This window comes from Protobothrops mucrosquamatus, unplaced genomic scaffold (assembly GCF_001527695.2).
Source record: "Protobothrops mucrosquamatus isolate PMUCROS unplaced genomic scaffold, P.Mucros_1.0 scaffold156, whole genome shotgun sequence".
In the NCBI taxonomy this organism is placed as follows: Eukaryota; Metazoa; Chordata; class Lepidosauria; order Squamata; family Viperidae; genus Protobothrops; species Protobothrops mucrosquamatus.
Window position 1 is genome coordinate 781554 of NW_015386520.1, and position 26695 is coordinate 808248.

The following is a 26695-nucleotide window of genomic DNA, read 5'->3' on the forward strand; positions in this document are numbered from 1 at the left end:
CTATAATAGCTGAAGGGGTTGCCAGTTGCCAGCAAGTAATACATTATCTTTGCAGAATTACCACTTTCTGCAAAAGCACCCTCCACTCCCTATAAAATACAATATGAAGTGATTCTTTTATGAGCAGAATGAAGAATCTCTGTGCTGGGAAAGGAGGAAGCAGCATTCTTTCAATGCTGAAATGTCAGTCTTCCTGCTACATGAAGTTAAGTGACTGACCCAACCAAAATGTTCCATTTCTATTATGCCATTATTATTATTATTATTATTATTATTATTATTATTATTATTATTATTATTATTTCAACCCAAGTCTTTCTCAACTATGCAAAGCTGTTTACTTCTATACTTTGACGGTTCTTCCAAAATGGAAATGCTAATTCTGGAGTCATTGGTTACAGTCAGATGATTCCTAAATTAGTTTCTGCTTGGATATTTTCAAGTACCATAGTATTAAAGAAACTAAATTATTTTATTCTATATAAAAGCAGCAATTAATTTTCTTTGAAACTAGCCATTGATATTGCTGCTTAAACTCAGAATGACACACCCTGCAGGAAATACTGTTTTATATGCCAGAAAATTGGAAGACAAGAGTTGTGTTGTATAATGTGCCAATGCAAACAACAAGGTTCATGTGTAAGGGAAGCAGAATCTGAGGCCCTCGGGCACGTGGTTAGCAAATGCCTTGAGTATGATTGTCAAAAACATTCTGTATTTGTTAAATGTTTAGGGCTCATCTACAGACCTCCCTTGCCTCAGTGCATGGATCTCTACCTCACAGCAGAGCCTCTTAGTGCCAGCCAAGATTATCTTGCAAAACATTAGTGTTTCCATTAAGAAACGGAGCAATTCTATGCAAACATTCTATGAACATGGAGGAGGCGCCTGAGGTCACCCCTGTAGATTGTCTCTTTCCATCCAGTTATGGGGCTTCAGGACTCCTCACCCCTCTAAGAGCAGGAGCTAGAGGAACATTATGGGGCAGCATTTCCCAAGCAATTTAGGATGGGAGGAAAGTACAGTATATCTAGAGCTGTATGGGGGAAAACTCTGAAAGTGCCAGGAATAATTTATGAGAGAGGGAGCAACACAAACAGATGCCAGCAACTATGGGGCCCTATCAACTCTTGAGGAAGGGCCAGAGGGAGGAGATTCTTTAACATGTGGAGTCAAAATACCTTATTGCAGCCTTATTTCTAGTCCTGTGTTCCCAGCTGCATCAGATCTGCTGCCTATAATTTCTGGAAGTGAAAAATTCTAACATATCTGGAGGGCCCAAGTTGGGAAAAACTGCCTCAATTTAAGTCAGTAGAGATTAGTAACCCCCCCCCCCATCAGTATTAAAGTAGATAATCTCTATCAGAGGATTTAAGATAGCAAGGTATAATTCAGATAAATACAGTGGGAAGGGAACAAATTTCAAGATATGATTCCTAGCCTTTATTGGTGTAAGGCTGTATCAGGCTTCTTCAGTATCTTCCAGTTTTCTTGACAAAATATATTATTGAATAATACATGTTTAAAAATCTAAAGCAGAAGTGGGCTAATTTTTGGTACCTGTACTGGGTATCTACATTTTTTTAAACTTACAAATGATATCTCCAGCCAAGACAAGCAGTAAATCAGGGATGCAAAGTGGCAAGCCTGCATCATATATAGCTGGAAGTGAGACTTTGTTCCTGGATCTGGGAAGGCTATTAAGTTTTATGTTAGTGTTTATGAAGAAAAGTTTTTTTAAATTTCCTGCTTCAAATTAAGGAAAATCTTCAATAACTGCAGTTGATGAAAAACTCCAGGAAGGAATTTGAAGTTTCTGTGTGACTTTGGGATTACAGATGCTTTGGAAATCTATGGGATGGTGTAGTCCAAAATGGAATAATCCAAGTTCTCCAATTAAGGAATAACTAAGTGATTTATTTCATTCCCATTTTCATCATTCACATTTGGTTGTAATGTTGTGTTTGTACATACTGCTCTCTGTGTATATATCACTGGGTACATACTACACCACTGTTTAGAATAGAATAGAGCTGGAAGGGACCTTGGAGGTCTTCTAGTCCAGCTCCCTGCTCAAGCAGGAGAACCTATTCCATCTCAGACAAGTGATTGTCTAGCCTCTTCTTGAAAATCTCCAGTGATGCAACGTCCATGATTTCTGAAGGCAAGCTGTTCCACTGGTTAATTGTCCTCACTATCAGGAAGTTTCTCCTCAATTCTAGGTTGCTTCTCTCTTTGTTCAGTTTCCAACCATTGTTTCTTGTCCTGCCCTCTGATGTTTTGGAGAATAACGTGACCCCCTCGTCTTTGTGGCAGCCCCTCAAATATTGGAATACTGCTATCATGTTGTTCCTGTTTCTTCTTTTCTTTAGACTACTAGCCAAACCCAAGTCCTGCAGCCGTTCTTTGTATGTTTTAGTCTCCAGCCCTTTGATCATTTTAGTTGCTCTTCTCTGAACTTTTTCCAAGGTCTCAACATCTTTTTTGTAGTATGGTGACCAAAATTGATTGCAGTATTCCAGGTGTGGTCTTACTAGGGTTTTATGAAGCGGTACTAATACTTCACGTGATCTTGATTCTGTGCCTCTGTTTATACAACCCAGGATTGTATTAGCTTTTTTGGCTGCTGCTGCACACTGCTGGCTCATAGTCAAGTGATCGTCCACTAGGATTCCAAGATCCCTCTCACAGTTGCTGTTTTTGAGCCAGGTCTCGCCTAATCTGTACTTGTACCTTTGATTTTTCCTGCCTAAAAGTAAAACTTTGCTTTTCTCCACATTGAAACTCATTTTGTTGGATAGGGCCCTTTGTTCAAGTTTGTCAAGATCTTTTTGGATCCTGAATTTGTCTTCTGGGATGTTGGCTACTCCTGTCAGTTTGATGTTATCTGCAAATTTGATGAGTTCCCCTTCAATTCCCTCATCTAAATCATTTATGAAGACATTGAAGAATACTGGGCCTAAGATGAAACCTTGTGGTACCCCAGTGCTTACTTCTCTCCATGTGGATGTAGTGCCATTGAGGACTACTCGTTGAGTATGGTTTGCCAGCCAGCTACAGACCAATCTGGTGGCGATGTTGTCTATTCCACCTTTTTTTAGCTTACCAAGGAATAGGTTGTGATCTACTTTATCAAATGCCTTACTGAAGTCTAAGATTACTACGTCCACAGTATTTTGCTGGTCTATTAGTTTAGTCACTTTGTCGAAGAATGAAATAAGATTGGTTTGGCATGATCTGTTTTTAACAAACCCATGCTGGCTACTAGTTATCACTTTGTTTGCTTCTAGTTGTTTGCAGATCTGTTTTTTGATTATCTTTTCTAAGATCTTCCCAGGTATTGATGTTAAACTGATTGGTCTGTAGTTTCCTGGGCCCATTTATACAAACATATACTGTGTTTGTATATATCATACAAAAATGAAACAGGTCAAGAAACATGCTCAGACTCCAAGAAATGGTAACAAAGAACCTGGCAACATTATTTAGATCAGACTAAACATGGATTCCTGCGGCTTTTAATCAAGCTTGGTTGATTTAAATGTGAATCTGATATTTGTTTATGCAATCTCTTGGGGGAAAAACTGCTGCAATACATTCTTCTCTTTGCACCAGCTATCATCCAAGCACAGAGATAGCTAATTGTGCTCTGGACTGGGCAGTTCCAAATACCTAATAAGTTTCGCTTTGTCCATCATGTGATTGGGTCCTCTTTTTATTAAGTTATCTAAAAGAGAACTTTTCCTCCAACTCTTACATCTTTCTTCTTATACCAATCCTTTACTAATTTGGCTTCAGTGTAAATAACTTTCCCTTCCTGATTGTCATTTGCCAGAGCCAGGGTGTCTTGAGCTAGGAGTTTCTTTGCAGATTCTATTATTTTTTTCTGCCTTCATCTTTCCTTTTCTCCTGAGAAGTTCTATTCATAACTTATTGAAATGACTGTGCAGCTCACAATCAGGCAATTCCCCTTCTTTTTACCAAGTTTATATCATATTATCAAGTCATAAAATCCGGGCTATCTTTCACAAATGGACAACAGCCCCCCTTCTGCATTCCCAAGAAAGATTACAAGGGTAAGTGATTTTTTTTAAACTTTTTTTTATTTGCCACAAGCCCAAAGGTTTTTTCTTTCTTTCAAAGGAGGAATGGTCTTAAGATCTGGCATTTTTCAAGTAGTCAACTGCAATTTTAATTACACCCTATCTAAGAATCCAGGCCATCATTATATTCCCAGCTACTCCGTGTTCTGGATTGTGTGGAATAAGTTTCCATTCTCCTAGATATAGCTTGAAAAACTTTAAACCAAAATGTATGGTAGATTTGAGCTTTTAAGATCTCTCCAATTGCAGTTGTCATTGTTTCTGAAATAACAATTTGTATTTGTATTGCTGTTAAGTAGGCCTTTGGGAAATAATGCCCAAACCTTGGGATTTTTCAAATCACATTGCATACAGTTGGCTGAATGGTTGGTTGAAATGAGTTTCAATGAAAGTTATTCATCCTTGTTTTAAATTCATCCCCTATTTATTTTATTTCACTCATTGGGAGGAAATTTTGTCTTAAATTTGTATACATCGCTGATTAATAATTGCCATAAGCCAATGGGTGATGGTGAGATCTTTTCTTACCCAAATTTAGCAGAACTATCATACTTTAATAGCTCAAGAACTTCCAAGAGTTCTGAAGCAAATACTGAGGGATAAAATAGGTAACCATGAAGAAAGTAAAGTCTGGACTCATGTAGCCTAATAGGTACCATTTAGCCTGGAATGTTGATTAGCTGTAGCTCCGATTATCTGTCACTGTGCATTCATTCTTGACCAAGTTCAATGGTTACCACATTGCTCTGTTGTGCAGCTCACAAACATGCTGCCTGTAATGGAAACTGATATAATTCTGGAGTGGTGGAGTAGATGTGGATGCACATAGTAATGATTTGGTGGTTTGACATATTGTGCAAGCATGAAAAAATTAAATCAAAACTTCAGGAGGTTAAGGAAGGCAAGAAGAAATCATTTTCCTTTCTATCATCTTACTCCTTTGTCTTCTTGCATCTTTACTAATTCTCTCTCTTCGACTGAATTGCATGCTCCTATACCTACAAGCATGATCAACTCTTTCCTAATGCCCCCCCTTTACAATATCCTCACCCTTCCGGTATATGTGTGTGTGGGATCCATCCAGAAAAAAATTAGATTTCCTTTCCAAAACAGCTTTCACTGAAGAAGTCTACCTTAGGTGCTAGAGGTTGCTTCAGATAAAGTTTCTGCATACCTTTCTCAGCAATTTCAGTGGTGTTAAGTTGGGTGATATAAAATACATGTTACAAAACATACTGCCTCTCTATATTTCCTGACAAATACTAGCTAAGCCACTGTCTAATAGCTGGCCCTTCTCTTTCTGTCCAGTGTTCTGTGTTAGTTAAATGTGTTTAAAGATTTCTTCCTTTTGTGATATTCTCTTCCATTTCTTCTCATTATAAATCTTTTCCTTCTTTCCAAAAGGTTAAATAATATACAGTATTGAAATATCACCAGTTGACCTGGGGCAACATACAGCCTATTTTAAATAGAGAGCTGCATTTTGCTTTTTAGAGCCTGGCTAACAATTTAGGACTACTCTTGGGTGATCCTCTAGTCAGGCGTTCCTTTTACCAGCTTAGGTTTTTATGGCTTCTGAGTGCACTGGAGAAGGCAGATAATGGCACTGTTGCTCATGGTATGGTACAGGTGGTCCTTGACATATGGCTGGTCACTTAACAACATTTGAAGTTACGATAGGCCTCCCTGGAGATACTTACTGTACATTGGAACTCCCTGGTTCCAAAGTTCCGATGGCCACCTGCCCCTGGTCACGTGGGCCAAAGAGACTGGACAGCCATTTGTCTGAAATGGTATAGGGTTTCCTGCCTGAGCAGGGGGTTGGACTAGATGACCTCCAACTTTATTATTGTTATTATTATTATTATTAACAGTGTCTCACATCACAAGACTGTGTTTCATGATGGGTTTGCTTATATCACTGATTTCACTGGACAGCAAAGAATTTGCTTCCTGAAAACGTTTGGATCTGTCTTAAGGATTTTGGGATGCTAATCACAAAAATAACTATAATGTAACCTATCACATACCATTTTATAGAAATCTTCTGTTTCTACACAATGGCAATGTACAATGTATCTGTTGGTTATGCCTCACACCTGAAAGAAATATATTAAAACATGAAAGTATTGTTGAAGCAGATCCAGTATACTAGGTATAAGTGGAATATCTGAGGAGATCTAAAAATAGTGGCTCTGCTCCTTGGAATGCAGCTCTATATACCAAGGATTGTTGTTACATATGCGAACGGGACAACCATGCAAGAGAGTTACATTACTTTATGAAGAAATGGCCATTCCAAAAGAATTTGGTTCCAGGACAGAAAAATGTGGCACATGAACCGCTTGTTGTCCCAATAAAGAAATGTTTGCCTCTGCTTCACATAAAACATGGACTGAAAGATTTTGTGAAAGCAATGAACAAAGTAGGTGAAGGTTTTTGTTAGTTGAGACATATGTTTCCAATAATAATTGATGCAAAGATTAAGGAAGGCATCAATGACAAGCAGCTCGAAGCTCTGTTGATGGGGCTAGAGAAAATCTCCTGGAAAGCATTTGAGAATTGGGAATTTTCTTGGCAACTACAGAGCACCAAACTACATTCAGCTAGTTGACAAATTTCTTACAGCATACAAGACCATGAAGTGCACTGAAGATTCATTTTCTGCACTGACATTTGGACTTCTTTCCCAAAAAATTAGATGCAGTCAATGATGAACATGGTGAAAAAATGGTATCAGGGCAACTGGAATCCATCAGTCCTGGCTGATTGTTGGACACTGCAGCAAGTTGCATCAGACACTGAGTACAAATGAAAATCAGTAGCAAAACTCTTTTAGCCCTGTTGAACTCATGCGGTGTGTCAGAAACATTATGTGATTAAATACATTACAGCCATTAAAAGTTAATTTCATATTTCTTAAGATTCTTACATGATAAAGTCATTTTGAAATTATATTTATGTTCAGTTTGAAGGGGTCTATCATTATCATCAAATGATTTTTAGGAAGCAAAACTTTTGAAAAAAAATAGTTATTTTTGGCAAAACTGGCTCATAGCAAACCACTGGTTCATTTAAGGATCACGGTAATCATTTTTTGTCCATAGTGTTCAGTTAATGACTACTGTAAAAAAGGTCATAAAATCAGGTTAGTCAGATAAGTGGCTCATTTTACAACTATCGCAACTTACAGCCATGATGGGCACACTCGTTCACAGTCAGAAGTTGAGGACTATCTGTAACATCTAGTTTAGTTTATTCAGTGTATTTTGATGAGCACTTGGTTGATCCTACAAATACCAGAAATTTCACTAGAAAGAATACATCATTCTTATTATTTATTCCTCATTTTGGGGTCCAATTCAAAGTAGTGACTTCTACTTTTCTAGATTTGTCCTGAGGATCAGGTCCATGTCTTCTAGCCATTTGAAGTGTAATGGTGGGAATGAGAGAGAACCCTAATCATGCAGGCCTTGTTGCAGAAGGCTTCCTCCAAGGTGACCTGCCTGCCTCGTCACGATTACCTTTCCAGCACAAAGTGAAAAATGGTTTTCCAGAAAACTTTTAAGGATAATGCAAGAGCACAAGCTAATCTATTGTACAATTATGCAGTTGATATCCCATAGTTCTTTTTTCTCTTGGATGCGGAGATTTGAAGCATTGATCCTTTTTTATACTGTTTTGCCTTCATAGTGTATGTTTATGATTGGATTTTTTTTTTCAAAATGATTTGTGATTGAAAATCAGAATTAAGATGGCAGAGATGGAAAATCCATTTGGTTAAAACAACAAAAGAGATATTTAAAGAATTGTTATTCTACCTAAGATATTTTACCAATATCACATTCTAAATATACAATACAATTTATTGCCATGATATTTAAGATTTAGTCAGCATGTGTCCATTTTCTCTAGGTCCAAAATTCAATGTTCAGCATTAGCTACAATGGAAAAGTTCTATTTACAGACTGGCTAGAGGCATCCCTAATTCCCATTGTGGATCAATCTCCATCTGTGAATAAACTTGGATTCTTCCCTCTGAGATATTTTGTACTATCTAATTGCTATGCCATCATCTTCAATTACTTTGAATGGTCTAAAAGTTTCCTCATTCTAGTTTCTGAGAAAGGAACTTACAGAGGTATCCCTCCTGCAGATTTACTTTGCCTTGTGTAAAGTAGAAGACCTACATATCAACAACAGTTTCTTCTAGTTGACTTCTATGGGTTTTGCCACTACAAAGAGGGATCCAGTGACTTTCCAGATATTGTTGAATTATAACTGCCAGCGAGCCCAGCTAGTGTACTCAATGCAGCAAGATATGGCAGCTTCCAGAGGACCACGGATTCCCTATTCCTGTTCTAGTCAGTGCTAGTGTTAAAGGGAAAATGGCATATTTTGTAAGTTATTGTCCATGTTTTCCATAGTCAAAGTATAGAATCAAAGTATATTGGGAAATCAATTCCCTCCTTCCCTGCTGATTCTCATTTTTTAAATTATTGTTGAAGATTCTATAATAACCAACCTAGGAAATACATCCTTGGTGCCATTTTAGATTAATCCATCATAATGACTTGAACAGATCTTCCTCAAGTAATATCTTCTGTCTTTCCCATCTCCAGCACCAGCACAATTTGATCCAACTGGTTGAAATTCTGGGAATTCTAATGCCATCTTATGTAAAAGGTATCAGACTTGAGGAAACGTATTTAGAATGGCTCTTAAAGATGTCACTAGATGTTTGAGAAATCATATAATATATTTCCTTTTCTGATCTGACTTTTCTTATTTATCTCTCCTAGCATCTCACCTTTCCACTTCTTGCTGTTACATTCCTGTCATCATTTGGATCATCCACACTGTATGGCTTCAATCTCGCTGTGGTAAACTCTCCAGCAGCGGTAAGACAAATAGAAAGTGGAAAGTGAAATTATTTTTCTCTTAAACAAGCAGAACAGTGCAGGGGTACAATGGATTGACTTACTGTTCTTGAGTTATAATTCCCAATGTTTCTCACCATTGACTCTGTTGACTGGGTTGACAAAGCTACAATTCAGAAACAATCTAGATTTCCCATCACTGATCTGGCAGAAGGCCCTTTCCATTTCCTGACCTTAACAAGAGAGCTAGCTCTTTTCTTTTTTTTCAGTACTAAAGTGTTTTGATTGATATTATCCCCTCCAGGCATTACTGGCCTTCAGCTGACCCAGGCATTGTGAAAATTGGCCATGGTAAATGTGGAGATAGGATTGTGACAATCTTCTCTTTATCAGTCTCCCGTTCCCTCCTTTTGCAGCACATCAAAGCCTTCTATAATGCAACATGGTACCAACGCTATGGGCAAGGCCTGGCTCAAGGACCTCTCACTCTCATGTACTCCCTGACTGTCTCCATTTTTGCCCTGGGAGGCTTGGTGGGGTCATTTCCTGTGGGAATACTGGTCACCCAGTATGGGAGGTAAGAGCTGTGCCAACAAGAGTTACCTTGTGGTAAAATGGGTGAGCAATAAATTTAATAATAAATAAATAAAAACAAGGTAGTGATTCTCAATTATACATAGAACATGCAAGCTAGCAACAATACTTGATGTACCCCTGAAATCTATGCATAATAGCAAGCTCACTGCCACACCTAGAATAATTTTTTTCTAATCTGATGGTCCCACTTAGAATTTTCATTCTGCATGGATAATATCCCCATTAGCCAACCTGTGAATGATGTTTGCTGTAGAGTGTAGAACAACACATAAGAAAGTTACCAGGATAAGAAAACATGCTTATATTACATTGAAGTATTTAAATATATTTTCTATTAACTTTCAAGATAAATGAGCATTTTTATTGTCCTTGGGTTGTCTTACAACTTCATTTTGTTAAAGGTGGATTTTAAATAATGAAAATAATTAAATAGATAATTGAGTTAATCAGCTTGACATACAGAGAAAAGCCTGACCCATTCCTTTTTGCCCGTCTTTCAGTCATGCCCTGCATTTAATTTAAAGTTTCTCTGAATCATTTATGCTGTCATAAGAAAAATGTCTGTATTTATGCTCTTCTTTTTTTACTCTAAGTTTTTGGTATCAGACTCATTAAACTAGCTTCAGGCATGTACAGTGAATTGTTTGGCTGGCCAGTTTATTTCTCATTCCATCTGATAAATCAAATAGTCCTCATGGGAATTAAGAAGGGGGAATGCCAATGTCTTTTAGGATAAAGAAGAAAAAGGGGTTATGGTAAGACAATTTTGGGGCGGCAGAAGGAAAAGAGAAAAATATGAGAAAAATTATTTTGTTTTTGTCTTTTTGTTACCAGGAATGGCACTTTGGTCCGTAGCAACTTTCTTGTTCTGTTGGCTGGCATGTTAATGGGATTCAGCCGCTACTTGGGATCTCCTGAAATGGTCATTTTGGGGCGCTTCATTATAGGGATTCATTCTGGTAGGATCTTGCTGCATTAATAAACGAAAATATTTGTAGCTCAGGGTTGAAATGAGGGGATCTTGGTTGTCTTTGAGCTTAGTTGTTTTCTTGCAGATATTTCATTACCCAAATTAGGTAATATCATCAGTGCTAGTCCTGATGATGTTACCTGGTTTGGGTAATGAGATGTTTGCAAGAAAAAAACCAAGCTCAGAGACCATTGATATGCATTGATATGCTTTCTCCCTCATATTTCCATAAAGCAAGTCAAGTACATGAATTGGTTTTTGCAATGTTATTGATCTTTTAATCCCATTGTGGTTTTGGAATGTTTTTATTGAAGCTATAAACTACTGCAGAATTTAGAGAGATATATGCAGCCTATCTCTGGTTTCCTCCCCCCCCCCCCCCCGCCATGCATTGCACCAGATTTCTCAGTGGTTACAATACATAGGAATGTCATTACGCAAATGCAAAGTTAGTTAAGAAAGTAAACAAAATTATCATTCTGAGCGAAAGCAGTCCTAAATAGTATAAAGACGATTGTTATAGGCATAATAATAAATGATTGGCAAATCAATGGGCATAAATGCAACAAATGTGCAGGTCTCAGAATTAGATGGAAAATAATCCCTTTTCTCTCTCTTACCCCACATGCTGGTTTTGGGGCTGGGTACCTTCTGGAAACCAGAAATAGGCAACTACTACAAAATAGCATTTACATAGCCTTTTCCATCTTAGTGCCCTCCAGATATATTGGACTACAGGTTCCAGTATTCCCAGGTGATATGAGATATTGGCTAGAAATTATGGGTACTATAGCCCAATTTGAAGGACAGCAGATTGAAGAAGGCCAAGCTAGCTATTTCATTTGCAAATAAAGTTCCCTGTTGAGCTTGTCTTGAAATGAAAAGAAAAATGTCACCTTCTTAATTCAGGAATTGAATTCTTGCCATAAAAAAACCCTACCCTATTCCTAAGTAATTGACTGCAGATTCATTTCATAAACAGTCTGAATTAGGTTGTTTTCCCAAGAAATGTCATGCCATAATGAACTAATTATAACGGTGTCACATTTTTATCTTTTTACTGTAAAGCTGACTTTTTAATTATTTATTTTGTTTATTCATTTATCAGCTTGAATGCCACCTCAATCACAAGAAACTCTAGGTGGCTTTGAGAATGGGATTAAAATATCAAATACTGTAAGATATCAGCTAAATATAAAACTGTTGGAAATTCATCATCTTTCTTCTTTCTTCTTCTTCTGTCAGGCATCTGTCTCAGTGTGGTGCCCATGTACTTGGGAGAAATTGCCCCAAAGAACCTACGGGGATTTCTGGGCCTTGTTCCAAGCACCTTCATCTGTCTGGGGGTCTTCTCTGCCCAAGTCCTAGGCCTTCCAGAGCTTTTGGGGGAGGTAAATGCTATACTTTCATTTTCTGGATGAAATGAGTGAGGGCAGGGCACCCAATGGAATGCAGTCCCTCTGCTGTTCGGAAAGTTAAGCTGAAGAAATGGCAAGAGCACCATTTTCTATCCCACAGTTGTTCTCCCGCTGGTTTAAATAAGGTAAATGGATTCGGCTTCCTTGAAGCCCAATCTGTTTCTCCATGCTGCCTGCTTCTCCAAGCATACAGAGCTTCTGCAAGTAGTTCACAAAGCCCTTTGCATCCCAATGTTTCTGCTCATCAAGCTGTTTATTTCTTGTGTAATGCATACGTGCCTGTGAGTTAAATACAGTCTTTCATTCTGGCCTTGAGCAGTTGCTTGAGACCATTGTTTTTCACGTGTCAGAAATAATACATACTGTTCTGCCCTCTCTACTTTCTACCTATGCACCCACTTTTCCAATAATCTAATTGTACTATCCACTTCATGAGAAACATGAAGGGAGATGAAGGGCAGAAGCTATAGAAAGAAAGCTGATCAGATGCAAAAATGTTGAACACTTATCTACAGCACATGTTCTCTTTGCTTGGAGCCAATGCTAATAAATAAACACTTCACTTCTGTTGGGCCTTTCTTTCTAGGATGCCTACTGGCCTCTTTTCCTCTCTGTAGTGGTGGTTCCTGCTTTTCTGCAGCTCTTGCTACTGAATTGTTTTCCTGAAAGCCCTCGTTACTTGCTTATTGAGAAAAATAATGTCCATGGAGCTGCTGAAGGTAAGCTGAACACATGCTACTACTACCTCTTCCCCAAGCAATGCCAAGTAGGGACAGAGATTGCACTGGGCCTCATCTGTTCTTACCATGACCAGATCCAGGTGAGAACTTGACAAGTATCTAGGGACATCTTCCAGAGAGGCCCAGGAACAGAATATTACTTTTGTTGCCTTCTCTGCCATTAACTCTCTCTCCCTGGTCAATATTGCCCACTGAAATAAATATCCTTGAAATAAGAATATGTGGAGGAAGTTCAAAATACTGAAAGGGGTTTGGGCTTTATGCTTTAATTTGTTGTTTCTACTGTTATGAATACCAAGTATGAACTTATCTGATCAGTTGAACATTGTACAATATTTTGGATCTCCTCTCCATTACTCTTACATTCGAAACAAAATAAAAATGTCAAGATTGTGCTTTTTGAAGAGCTCCTGTTTTTTATAATCTTAAGTGCTAAACTCATCTTCTTCAACTGACTCTGGAGACTGGGAGTGATAGTCCAACATTTCTAGGGAGTGCCAAGTTGGAGAAAAATTAAATTAACTTGCATCTTCCTGGCTTACCGGTCTCAAAGATGTGTTAGCACCTCACAGATAAAGGCCAGAAGTATGAATAATTTTTGAGGCACAGACTGCAAGGCTATACTGATGTTTCCTACCTCCAGAAGAGTGGCAAGGAGTGAACGTTCTTTGTGGATCTTCCCCACCTTTCGAATTTTCTCCTACCAGATAAAAGATCTGCCCCATATTCCTAATACTTAGGAAGGCTGGGAAAATCAGGTTCTTCTAGGAGCATTTGGTGACTTAGACAGGAGTGATAGAAAGTGCCTAAGATGGAATATTAGTTTCTGATGATCTAAGGTGCTAGGGTATTGACAATGGTTAAGGATAATTATGACTGATTTTTCTATGTGGATGTAATTATTATGGGTATGTTATGTTTTCTTATATTGCTGTTACTGCATTGGTATTATTTTTATATTTATTAAGAATTTTATATAAAGGAAAAACAAATCTAGAAAAAGAAAGAAAGAAAGAAAGAAAGAAAGAAAGAAAGAAAGAAAGAAGGAAAGAAAATGAATTATAATTACTTCCAACTTTCTTTTTGATAATTACAATGTCACCTTCCTCTTCAACTACAAGTTTCTTCAGCCTCTCATTTAATCCACATCTTTTAATCTTAAAAACCCATAAATCATCATATTATTTTTTTCTTTCAGCAAAAGTCCATATAAGTTTCCAGTTTGTCAGAAAAGTTTTTGTTGTTTTTCTCTGACTAATATTGATATTATTTCCATAGCCACTTTGAGTTGTAATGACTGAAGTGACATAGAAGCCTTTTAAATAGATAAAAAAATCCCCATATTTCTTCCTCAGGCTGGCATTCACACCTCTCTATTACAACAGCCATCCAGTGAAATTCTCTCAGCCCAAAGGTGTCTCAGAGTAATCTAATTGACTTCTTTGTCTGGAGTCTAGTACTGAATCTCTACTCCTGCTCCTAAATTTAACTGACATATTAGGGATTTCAGCCAATAATATGTAGTATAATTTGGCTCCATTTTCGCATTTTGGCTCTCAGGTAATTAAGGTTCCCTTTGCATCTTTTTAATACATCACCCAGCACTTGAAAATGCAACAGAATTAATTTAACGCCTAACAATACTTCAAATGGCAACGTATTTTTATCTACTGTATTTCCTCTACTAAAGCCAAGTACAGCTTCTTTAAAAGTTTTGTCATTCTAATGCATTTTGGCAACTCCAAAAAGATTGCTTGATTTGGCCTCGGTGGTAACAGTTATTTACTGAAATAATATTTATGTGATATATATATAAAATTAATACCAATTATATTTATATTGAATTATCATAAATGTGATACACACGCGTGCACACATGCACACAAACACACAGAGTTAGTAATGATATAAATGAAATGCTATGGAGTTGCTCTCCTGGCCCTAAGCCTTTCACTCAGTCAAAGAGCAACCTCTGACCACAAAATGTTGGTGGTTATAGTTCCCCCCCCCTTTCATTCAATCATGTCCAGTTCTCAGACCTGACAAGTCCCTGCCGTTTTCTTGGCAATGATTTTCAGAAGTAGTTTGCCATTGCTTCCTTCCTGGGTTGAGAGAAGGTGACTGGCCCATGGTCATCCAAGTGGACCTGTTCAATTCTATAGTTCAAGAACACCTTTTTTTTTCCAAAGAAGGCCACAAATGATGGGCTCAACGTTTATATAAATTCTGTCAGGCCCCCACCTCCCAACTGATGCCTTCCAGATGTAATGAATTCCTATGGTTTCAGCTCCTTCGCTGGCTGGGAATTGTAAGAATTGAAATCCATATCTGAAGGTCACCAATTTGACGAGCTGTAAGAATTTCACAGTTTATGAGCAACATATTTTTATTAAATATATTAAAATGAATCTGCATATTTCTATATTAATCTGCATATTATTATATATTCCATTCAAACCAGAGATATAACCTTGACGATTGCAACCTTTGCTTCTTCCCTTTGAAAATGATTTTGATGTTGTCACTTAGGTCCAGAAAACCTTGGGAGGTTGCATTCTGTCCATGGGTTGTCCCTTGTCCCATCCTTCAGTGCTCTGGAAGGTAGACTAACATGTTGTTCTCATCCTACAGCATTAAGCTGGTTCCTTGGTAAACATAATGTGCAGGATACCATTGAGGAGATAGAGGAAGAAAAGCGTTCGCTTGCCTCAGTGAAATCTATATCTGTATGGCAACTACTCTTAGATCATTCTGTGCGATGGCAACTACTGTCTGTAATAGTGATCAACATGGGTATGCAGCTCTCTGGAATTGATGCGGTAAGAACTAGTGTGCTAGGTCATAATCTTTGGGAATAGAGTGCAGTCACAATAATGTGGTGTTGCTAATCCTCTTTTACCTTCTGTAACTTCAGAATCAAGTGGATTGTGACCTGTCCCTCCTCTTTCCTTCTTTAAACTTTTTTCTCAGGTCCCCTTCTAATTTTTCCAACTTTTCTATGCTGAAAGAAAAGCATAGACCACGGACCATTAAGAGATCAGAGAGATAGCTGAGAAGAGTTTGTTCAGTTCAAAGTTATTAATCCATTTTACATTGTATATTTCAAATAATTAGGAGTAGTCATTCTCACAATAACTTTGTGTGCTAGAACAATTTTTCTATTTCCAAAACTTCAATACAAAACAAAGCTAGAGTGATGTTCCTGCACAAACCTTTAGTAAGTATAGATAGGTCTCTTCTTCTGAAAGTCAAATCCTGGAGATTTGATACCCATGTAGCTTTTTAAGCAACCTTGTAGAAATGAGTTGGGATATTTTGAGAATGTTTTCCAACCTTCCAATCCTAATTAGCTTCCAAGCCTAGGTAAGGTTGGCCAAAGTCCCAAACTGCTTTAATTAAGCTCCACTGATTTGTATTCAAAGATTGAAAATGTTGTTTATGCTATATAAGAACGTAAGAGGCCAACAGAATCAGACTAAGAGATCATGTCGTTCAGCAATATTTCTCAATAGCAAGACTACCAAGTCTAGGCTGCTTATATAACTCTTTAAAGCTATCTAATGATCATCTGGAATTTTGTAACTCAGATATGTTAAGTAGTTTCGTGTTGTATTCAGTGAGGAGATACTTCTCTTGTGAAGCTTTCCCATTTAGTTTCAGTAAATCTCTCTGAATTCTAACATTGTATTTGTGAAAGAAGATATGTGCACTTTTCCCTGTTCATATTTTCACAATGTGCTTACATCTTATTATGCACCCCCTAGCCCATCTTGGCTCTCAGTTAACAGATCCCAATATTGTAGCAATATTTCTTTGAAAGGGAAATATTCCAGTATTTTAATTATTACACCATTTCAGCTCCTTTACCACTTATTATCAGTATTATATTACGGAATATAATCAGATATTAGTATTATATCAGGGAAGAAAACCATTGCTCAGTAACACAACATATGTTTTGCATGCAAAAGTCTCGTGTTCACTTCCCAGGCTGTACAAATTTGTATGATTCCTGCCTGAAACCCTGAAACGCTGGTGCAAGGCCGTGTTAACAAAACTGAATAGATGCATTGTTAAAACTGGCTGGACTTCTATATTAGTTTCCTATTTCTGATGAGCTGTTCCTAGGATGAACTTCCCAAGAATTATGAAAACTAATCAGACCAACACATACTTATGTCTTTGCTTTTTCATTGACAGATCTGGTTTTACACAAATGCTATATTTGAGAATGCTGGCATTCCCGATCCTGATATCCCTTACACTACCGTGGGCACTGGTGCTGTTGAGGTTGTTGCTGGCTTAATAGGCGTAAGTGTGGGGACTGAGGGGTAGAATGTCTTTCCCTAAAAATAATGCTGAATAATAATAATAATAATAATAATAATAATAATAATAATAATAATAATAATAATAATAATAATAATAATAATAATAATAATAAAGTTGGAAGGGACCTTGGAGGTCATCGAGTCCAACCCCCTGCCCAGGCAGGAACCCTACACCATTTCAGACAAACGGCTGTCCAGTCTCTTCTTAAAAACTGTTGGAGCATTCACAGCTTCTGGAGGCAGGTTGTTCCATTGGTTAATTGTTCTAACTGTCAGGAAGTTTCTCCTTAGTTCTAGGTTGCTTCTCTCCTTGATCAGTTTAGGTGATCTTTGGATTAATCCTGCCTTTACACCTGATGTCTTCTATATTTGTTTGGATTACAATTCCCAGGGCTCTCAGCCAGCTTGGGAAAGCTGGACAACTAGGGAAATAAACTTGGATGAACAAAATAACATTAAGCTATGGGATTCTAGAAATATGTGAGTTGGAATATTTGAGAAACATGGAGGAGAACTCTAGTAATCCCAATATAAAAGCATGCCTGTTGTGGGAATTTGGTTGGTTTATTTTGCTAGAGCAGAGGTATAAATTACTGAAAACCCAATATTACTATAATAGGGGAGTCTAATTTAACAGCTGCTAGTCCTTTGATTCCAGATTTCAGCTGAGTTGAGGCAACTTTTCAGCTGGGCCAGGAGGGCTGTCTGTGTTTGACCCACACCTCTCTCCCTCTTACACAGACCCGTAGCTCTTCCATCCACTGACTGTCTTTGCTGCCCATCAGCAATGCCTGCTTCTGGCAGCCTCATCACTCCATCAGCCTGATTGCTCCTGAGTGCCAACAAAAATGGCCCCCAATGGAGGCACTGAGGTTGGTTATAAAATTACAGGCATTTTTTCTGCTGTCAGCAGCCTCTCTGCTTTGGCTTCCTTCTGGCAGCTTTCCCCCCCCCAACTTGGCAATATAGACTCAGCATCCCAGGATATCTCCTTTACTCTATCAGCTTCCCCCCCCCATCCCTTCCCAATAGTGGGATAATGCCAGAGGCCATTTCTAATTGTCTAGACTTTCTTTTCTTCCAGGGATATATCTACAGATCCCTACCTCTCAGTCCCTTTCCATCAATTCTAATCAAATAGGACTCTCTCCTTCCCCCCCTCCCCCGGCTGCTTTTAGCTTCATAGATCATACTTGGAAGAACTATTTAGTCCATCAAGTCTAATACCTCCACACCACACCACTACCTCCAATTTCACTGCAGGATTCCAAACTAAAGCAACCCAGGTAAAAGATTGTCAAGCCTCTGCTTGAGGCAGTAAAAGGAGATCAGGATCATACCTTTTTCAAAAATGTGTTTGCTGGGGGAAATGCCATCAGACTCTTTCTGACTTTTTGCTACCACAACTTTGGACAACTCACTTCATTGTTCTTACTGTTGGAACATTTTCTAATATTCACTTGGAATCTACTGCCCTGTAACCTAAACCTGTCATTCCAAGTCTTGCACTCCAGATTGGTTGAGAGCAACTCTTGACCCTCCATATGACATCTTTCAAGTATTTAAAGAATGTTTTCATACCTTTCTTTAGCTGTCAGACTCCCCTAATGCAGGCACAAATTAGGCAGAAGGCTTGGGCAACTACAGTTAGGAATTAAATCTTTATTGTCATACTAGAACAACACATATAATAGAGACCCAAAGGTGCTTTTTCAAATGGCAACTGTACTTTGTTTTCCATTGAAGATCTTTCCAAGAAGCTTCTTCAGTTAATCAGAAGCACCTGGTGCCTTCCTAGGGTCATCTTCATTGCCTTTCTCTGAACCTGTTCCAGTATGCCTCTATATTAACAATCTATACTGTATAGTGTAGTGCAGGGGTGTCAAACTGCTGGCCCGTGGGCCGGACACGTCATGAGGAAACCGTGCCTACCCCATTGCCGGCAATGGGGGAAAAGTTCCGATACATTGTGCGACATCACGTGACATCACGAGTTTGACATGTCTGGTGTAGAGCCTAGAAATAGTCAAGATATATACCAAGATGGTTTTCATGTGAAGAACTTTATAATTGACTCTGATCAATTTTATCTTGTTGTTTTCAAGTCAGGTCTCTAGTTTTGATTTTTACTCCTATATTCTTCTGTATCTCTTTATCTGTAGATTTTGTAAATATTCCCCGCACCACTTCAATTAATTTTTAAAACAGGTAGTCCTCAGCTTACAATCACAATTGAGCCAAAATTTCTGTCGCTAAGTGAGACAGTTGTTAAGTGAGTTTTGCCTATTTTATGACCTTTCTTGCTACAATTTTTAAGTGAATCACTGCAGTTGTTAAGTTAGTAACATGGTTTTTAAGTCAATCTGGCTTTTCCATTGAGTTTGCTTGTCAGAGGGTCACAAAAGGGGATTACATGACCCCAGGACACTGCAACTGTCAGTTACCAAGCATCCGAATTTTGATCATGTGACCATAGGGATGCTGCAGTGGTCATAAGTGTGAAAAATGGTCACAAGTCATGTTGTAACTTTGAATGTTCACTAAATGAATGGTTGTATGTCAAGGACTTCCTGTACCAACAAAACATTTTTAAGAGTAAAATATCCATGACTTATTCTTGCAGGCACTCCCACTCAATACATTTCTCAAATTTCAGAATGAGCATTATTCATAGTTTCAAACAATTAAATTGTTTGAATTTATTTTGTATCCACTTAAGTGTCATGCCATCCAGCCCATATTTTATTAACTAGCTAATCAGCATATAGGGAGTATTTTGTTATATGCTTTGCTGAAATAAAGCTATATTATAATAATATAGATTCCCACATTCTATTAAGAAAACTATCTGATCAAAATAATGAGATACGCTTAATCATCCATACTAACTTCTGGTAATTAATACATTGTTTTCAAGGTGCCTAGGATTAATCAGTTTATGATCTATGAACTTCCCAGATATTGAACTCACTGCCTGATCCATAGTTTGCTGGTTCTTTTAAAGATAGGGATTTGCTCTCCCACTGTCACATAGCATTTCACCATTCCTCCTGAATAATACATAAATATTTGGCCAGAATTCCATCTAGTTCCTTCAGTATCCTGGATGTAATTTATGTGGTACTGGAAGGTTAAACTGATTCATAATGTTTACCATTTATTTATGTAATTTATTTCCCATATACAGTAAATCCAAGTGGACTCTGCACAATGCCAAATAAGATTCTAGATGATAAAGGCCTTCATCATCAAAACAGCCTTGGTAATATACAGTAAATTAATCAACACATTTTAAAAGCAAAACAAGTAAGAACATTAAACACCACATATAAGAAAACATCTCCCAAATTAAAATATCCATAGGATAATTAAGAGCCTGCCTGACAACCAAGTCTTTGAGGCATTCTAAAAATCATCAAGGTCAGAGCCATGTGGATTAGAGGGGAATGGTCTATCTATGAGGTCCCATCAAATCTGTTTTATTGTTGGGACATGGAACATGGTCAGTTTACCAACTGTATAAAATGAGAAAAATCAATTGGACATGGGTGGTCCTATAGATATCCATGATATGATACATGAAGAACTTTATGATGTCAACTAGCACCTTGAATTCTACCTAGAAGCCAATTGGTAACCATGGCAACTTGCAAAGTAATGGTTTCCCATGGACAAACTGAGATGCACTCATAACTACTTAAGTGGCTGCATTCTGGACCAGCAGTTGCATCTAAGTAGACTCCAAGGGTAGCTCCATGTGGAACACATTGCATTATCCAAGCAAGAGATGACTAGCATATGAGAAGTGATGGCTTCTTAAGGAGGGGCTACACTATTGCTTTCTTCAAGGAAGGTCAGACAGCTCACTTACTCAAGGAAACTCTCCATTGCTTGGAATCAGATGTTTGATCAATCAAGTATTCAGTCCTTTCTCTTATCCTGCTTTGAACAATTTCCTGATGGAAAACGTATCTTCTGTAGCAACTGAATAATTTTGCCTTTTCTTTGTTACCTGTTAGCATTTTGCCTTTTTCATTAAGTAGCTCATTCTTTCCTTTTCCATTTATTTAGAATGTATCTAAAGAAACCTCTTTTGTTAGAATCCTCTCCTAGCCTTATTTCAATCTGAGATTGTGCTTAGTTAACAATAGCCTGCAGTTCTGGATTAGCTATCTGCTTCTTTGTGATCTGTTCCTCTTTCTATTTCCTGACTATTTTCACTAGTCACATTTGCTGCTTCTGCTATCCAATATTTCTCCTTTTGGAATTGTTTGTAGTCTCTCTTGCTTTAGAACTTCTGCCCTCCAGAGATCCTTTTTCCATTAGTTCTCCTGTCATGGGATCCGACTTATAATTGCTTTGCGTTTATTAAAATATACTTTTTTTGGAATCCAAGATACTCACAGGACTATGCTCAGTTTCCCTTAAAATAAAGAACTCTAGCATTAAATAGTCACTTTCCCTTAATGTTCCTTTCACTTCTACTTCTGCAATTAAATCTTCCCTTCCCACCTGATTCTACTGCATTATACTTAAGGGAGTAAGCATATTAGATCCTAGAATATTTCATTCAGGAGATTCAGTGGTCCCATTGTTCTTTTAAAAGAACTTGGTATCTACTTAACTGTAGGGAAAAAAAAGTAGAATTTTAGAGGCTGAAATTCTAGCTTTTTTGCATGGCATAAAATAGTTGTTCTTCAATGTACTCTGTTTAGCAATAACTCTGTGCAGCATTGTTATGTCTTCCCAGTATGCTTGCCTGGTGTGTACTGTATCTATGTAATTATGGTCAAAGCAGTCAGTAATCATGTCCTTTCAATATTAAAAGTAAAAATGCCCCCCAAAATTCTGCAATTTAATTTCCAAGAAAACTTCCTTTTATTTTTGTATGCAATATTCTCTAATAGATAAAACATTTTGGATTTATATCTTTTGGATATATATTTCCCAAATCTATGTATTTCTATATATATATATATTTAAATTTGAGAGCTCCATTGCAAAATTCAGAAAAGAGCAGAATGTGAACAAGAAATTCTTTCAATCTGTGCTGGAGTTCAAAATGGGCAAATTACGTCAATGAATTTAAAAATGCAAGCCATCAGACTTCTGTAGTGTATTCACACACATTAGAAACACAAAACCTAACCACCGGTATCCTTCTCTCACCCACTTTTCTCCTGTAGTGCCTCACCATTGAAAAGGTGGGACGTCGTTCACTCCTCATAGTTGGCTTCTGTTTTATGGGCATCTGTTGTGCTGGCATCACCCTGTCCCTGGTGCTTCAGGTAAAAACATCTTTGTGCACAGAGTTGTACCTAGTAATCTAATTTGAATCTGATTGTCACTTCAGGCTGTGGTTTTAGAGGTGACAGTAGTGACTTTTTGTGCATGTAAAAGCTCCCAGAGCTGCTTTTTTCTATCTTAAAACCTAAACAGAAAAATAAAGTAGCTTTGGTCCCAGCCTGGTGGATGAATGCAAAATATTGTGAAATCAAAGTGAGCATAATTGAGGATATGGAAAAAAAATCCTACCATTTCTGAAATATTAATTTAATATGAATATTTCATATTAATATGAAAAGCTGAGTTACAAAACAGGAGGATAGAACAGGAGGACAGGATAGTTAGATCCAGCAGACCAGAATATTAACTATCACTCCAAACCAAAACAAAAAAACACAAAAAACACAATAAAATTAGTACAATTAGGAATCTACAGATAGGACTTACAGAATGCAGAACTGGAATTGTAGGAGATTTAGGGATTTGTGATTAAGAGAAAAGTAATTATTTCCATTTTACATGAACAAATCCCAACAACTGGATGTCATTTTTGCAGGCAAGTGTGTCCTGGATGCGTTACATCAGTGTGGTTTTTGTGATTGGAATCATTGCAGGATTCTGCATGGGACCAGGTAAGTTTGTGGAGTAGGGAAAAGTATCTGAGGAATAAAAAGATTTCAAAACTTTTATTCTATATTACCACGCATCAGAAGAATTGCAGTTAGCACCAAACTTAAAAATAAGAAAGGAATTAATAAAATGTTCAGTAAATTGGTATGTTGAAGAGATGGAATTGAATAGTGGCAAGTTTTTTTTTATGTGCACTGTCCTAAATAGGATTTTGTTAAATGCATTTAGAATTGGTTAACATTGGGATAATACAACCTTAATTGTGTAGTTTTGGACTACCAGATCAGGCATAGCAGGACAATGTAGAAATTTATATAACCAGCATTATCATTCATTCATTCATTTTATGTATTTATTATATTTCTAGAACACTTTCATTCAGGAGAACAAGGCAAACATATCTTGCCATTCATTCATTCATTCGTCATTCATTTGTTGATTTTATTTATTTGATTTTTATCACACCTTTGTTCAGGAGCTCAAGACAATAACACCTTGCCTTTGAAGTGTCAAGATACCAGTTGCCTCTCTGAGTTTTGCTACTGCTTTATTTTATGCTGCAGAGGCAATTCCTCTGCATGCTGTTAACCAAGAGGCAAATGCAGAGCACTCTAAATATGATGGACGAGGTGGATGCTGGTTTACCCAATTGATGTATTAGTGGAGCCTCTAACAAATCCATAACTCATTGTCGGCCAAGAATTTATTCACTGTAATTACATCTTTAATTAGGATTTTAATGGCTCATTGTTCACAAACAATGATGAATCTGACTTTTAAAATAAAAATATCTCTCTTCCCACTCTGGGTGATCTGTAAGCAATGCTCATTCAGTGTTTTTTCTGAATACTTCATGGGTAGAATTTTTTTTATTAAAGCTTGGGAAAAAAAACCTGCAACCATTTTAGGAAGCAGTACTCTGTGCTTCTAAAAAGCAGGTGTACTCTTTAAATTGCTGCTGGATAAAAGAGGGCAGTTCTTTTGTACCAGGTCAAAGGATGGTGTGAAAATCCAGGGCAACACTTTTCTTAAAGGTATCAGCATTATGTTATATGTTTGAATGTGGAGCTAAGCTGAATCGTAGGGACACTTACAATTTGGGACACTTCGTGCCCCTTGAAAAGGGCTTGTAATTTCAGCTACTGAAGGGATGACTCAAACATGTGAAAGTGCTGTGGGGGAGGGACAAAGAGGAAAATAACCACATCACTGTTGCCTTAGCAACTAGGCTGACATCCTACTTGCGGTGCAGCAATGCAATTATATTACTCTCCCTCCAAAATTCTGTCTTCATTCCCAGTTTTGTCAGCAGGTGGTTTTCATCCTGATTCAAGCACTTTTCCTCCCAAGAGCCAGGTAAGGTAGGACCCTGGCTAATTTACTTAGTTCTGAGTGCAGTCTTTCTCTGACAGCTGGAGTCCCATTTCTGATGACAGCTGAACTCTTCAAGCAGTCGCATCGGCCATCAGCTTATATTGTGGGTGGGTCCCTCAACTGGCTCTCGAACTTCACTGTCGGCTTTGTGTTTCCCTTCTTGCAGGTAACATAGGTCTGGGAGCTGTGATTGCCTCCCCTGACAATAATGCTTCACACACTATGTCCCCTCAGTATATTGGCCTGCACAACTGCAGTTGTGGATTATTAGTAGGTCAACAGGTGGAGCAGAGCATTTAGGTGTGGAATCATGCCCCAACCCCACTACTGGTAGTAAATGAAACCCCCAGTTGGCAAATTGCAATATCAAGCATACTGTACTTCATCATAGACAATTCTGGCTGGGGCTGATATGGGACAGGATATAGTATCTGGACCAATTGTCTGCATTCTAACCAAGCTGAAAATGGTAGTGGAGCACCAATCAAGTTAGTCCTGAAGCAAAGACTCCATCTTTCCAAATCTGGCATTGCAAATTTCACTGAGCGTCTTGGGAATCACAAGACAAGTTAGTCATCTTCAGCTACAGAGAAGAGAATTTCTCACAAAACTGAGCTGGTCATGGCACATCATTTCTGGGCATCCAGTAAGCAGGGCTGGGGAAAAAAACTCCTGTCCACTTGTGATTCCCAAAGAGTTATAATTATCTCCATAATTGACACCAAGCGAGATGGACTAATTATTTGATTTGATTTAAGAGAATTTCCTAGATTCTTCAACTGTATTGATAATGCACTAAAGCAGGGGTCCCCAACCTTGGCAACTTTAAGACCTGTGGACTTCAACTCCCAGAATTCCCCAGCCTGCACAAAAGGATCAGTTAGAGGGAAATAACTTTAAAAATTCAACATACTAATGGTGTTTCTTCCTGTATTGGTCCAATTCACCCTCTCTTAACCTATGTTGTTATTGCCGTACTAATTGAGAATTGTGAGAACTGTAATTTAAACATATTTGGAGGCCACCAAATGGGGAAGGCTGGATTAAGTGACGGGCAGTGGGGAATACCAGTGCCATTTTCTTTTAGCCTCATCTGACCCAACTTTGTTCCTTTCTCAGATGTCAGCTGGTGATTTCTGCTACCTGGTCTTCTGCGTTATCTGCTTTCTAGTTGCACTGTATGTGTATTTCATCATCCCCGAGACTAAAAACAAGACATTTATGGAAATCAACCACCTCTTCACCCCCTCTCGCCCTACCTTCTTCTCTAACTTCCCCAATTCTTTCAAGATGGTGAAGTTAAATGGCTATGGAGCCCTGGAGAACAGCTCCTTGGAATTCTCTGTATCAGGATCGAATCTCCCGTGAAGCTCTTCAATTCATCTCTATCTCTCTGCATAGGGGAAGCCATCTTGATGAGCTGTCTTCGGTCACTGGCCAAGGACAGATGATTTGTCTCTTTGTTTTCCCTCCCCAGTCAATACAAAAAGATCCTTTGGGGGGAAAAATGGAACAGCATCTCATTCCAACCTAGAGAAGTTGCCTCTTACCAACTGTCTCTCATTTTTAGCACGTTCTACTTTCTACTTTCTTTTAGTTATACTTCTTTACAAAACAAAATTCATAATACTCTCCGGGAACTGCTCAGTGAAAATGTTTCAAATGCAATGGACAGAATGCCTATTTTCTGTAAATGTTACAGCAAAGATGGGGAACCCATAACAGGCAGACAGCTGGTCCAGCCACCTAAGAATGCATAGTTACACTTTTCAGATTTCTTTTGTTCAAACATTGGAAAGTAGAAAGCACCTCTTATTCCCATCTAAACCTCCACAAAGTAGAAACATGCCCCAAGTTGCCATTTTGAGGAAAACTAAAGATGAGAATGATAGCAAGAAAGATACCAGTCTTTCTACCCTTAAACTTAATTTCCCCTAAGATCCCAACATGATGTCTTGGATTAACTTAAGCTACCAATGGAGGACCTGCATCTCAGAGGTATCCTGATTCCATTCCCATCCTTAATTCCCATCCAAAAATAGGGGGAAACATATAATCATTCCATTGCAACATGATTGGATGGTTTTCTGTGCCCCAACAACCTATTATCCACTCCATTTTACCATGTAGTGGGGTATACCAAACTATTTGCAGTTGTTATTTACCAGCACCCCATACCAGCACTTGGAATGGAGCTGAGACTCCAGTCAGAGATCAGTTACAGCAAGGCGTCCATGTAGTACCATTGTAAATAGCAACATCATGACTACTCTGGTAGAGTTATAGCTGTATACTTTTTAAAAAGAGAACAGTTATACATACTGTATGTAGCCAACACACAAGTAAGGAAAACAAGTTGTTAAAGA

The 26695-nt window shown here is 38.0% G+C and overlaps 1 protein-coding gene across 1 annotated transcript; it reads left to right on the plus strand.

Annotated features, from left to right (window-relative positions):
* Nucleotides 1-4031: 4031 nt before the first annotated feature.
* LOC107285257 (solute carrier family 2, facilitated glucose transporter member 5-like) lies at nucleotides 4032-25697 on the plus strand. The gene is made up of 12 exons (XM_029283631.1): nucleotides 4032-4076; nucleotides 8906-9004; nucleotides 9400-9560; nucleotides 10415-10539; nucleotides 11796-11941; nucleotides 12555-12687; nucleotides 15340-15527; nucleotides 16909-17019; nucleotides 22226-22327; nucleotides 22882-22957; nucleotides 24368-24495; nucleotides 25449-25697. Exons 1-12 carry the CDS (start codon nucleotides 4032-4034, stop codon nucleotides 25695-25697), a joined length of 1563 nt encoding a protein of 520 aa, XP_029139464.1.
* The last annotated feature ends 998 nt before the right edge of the window (nucleotides 25698-26695 follow it).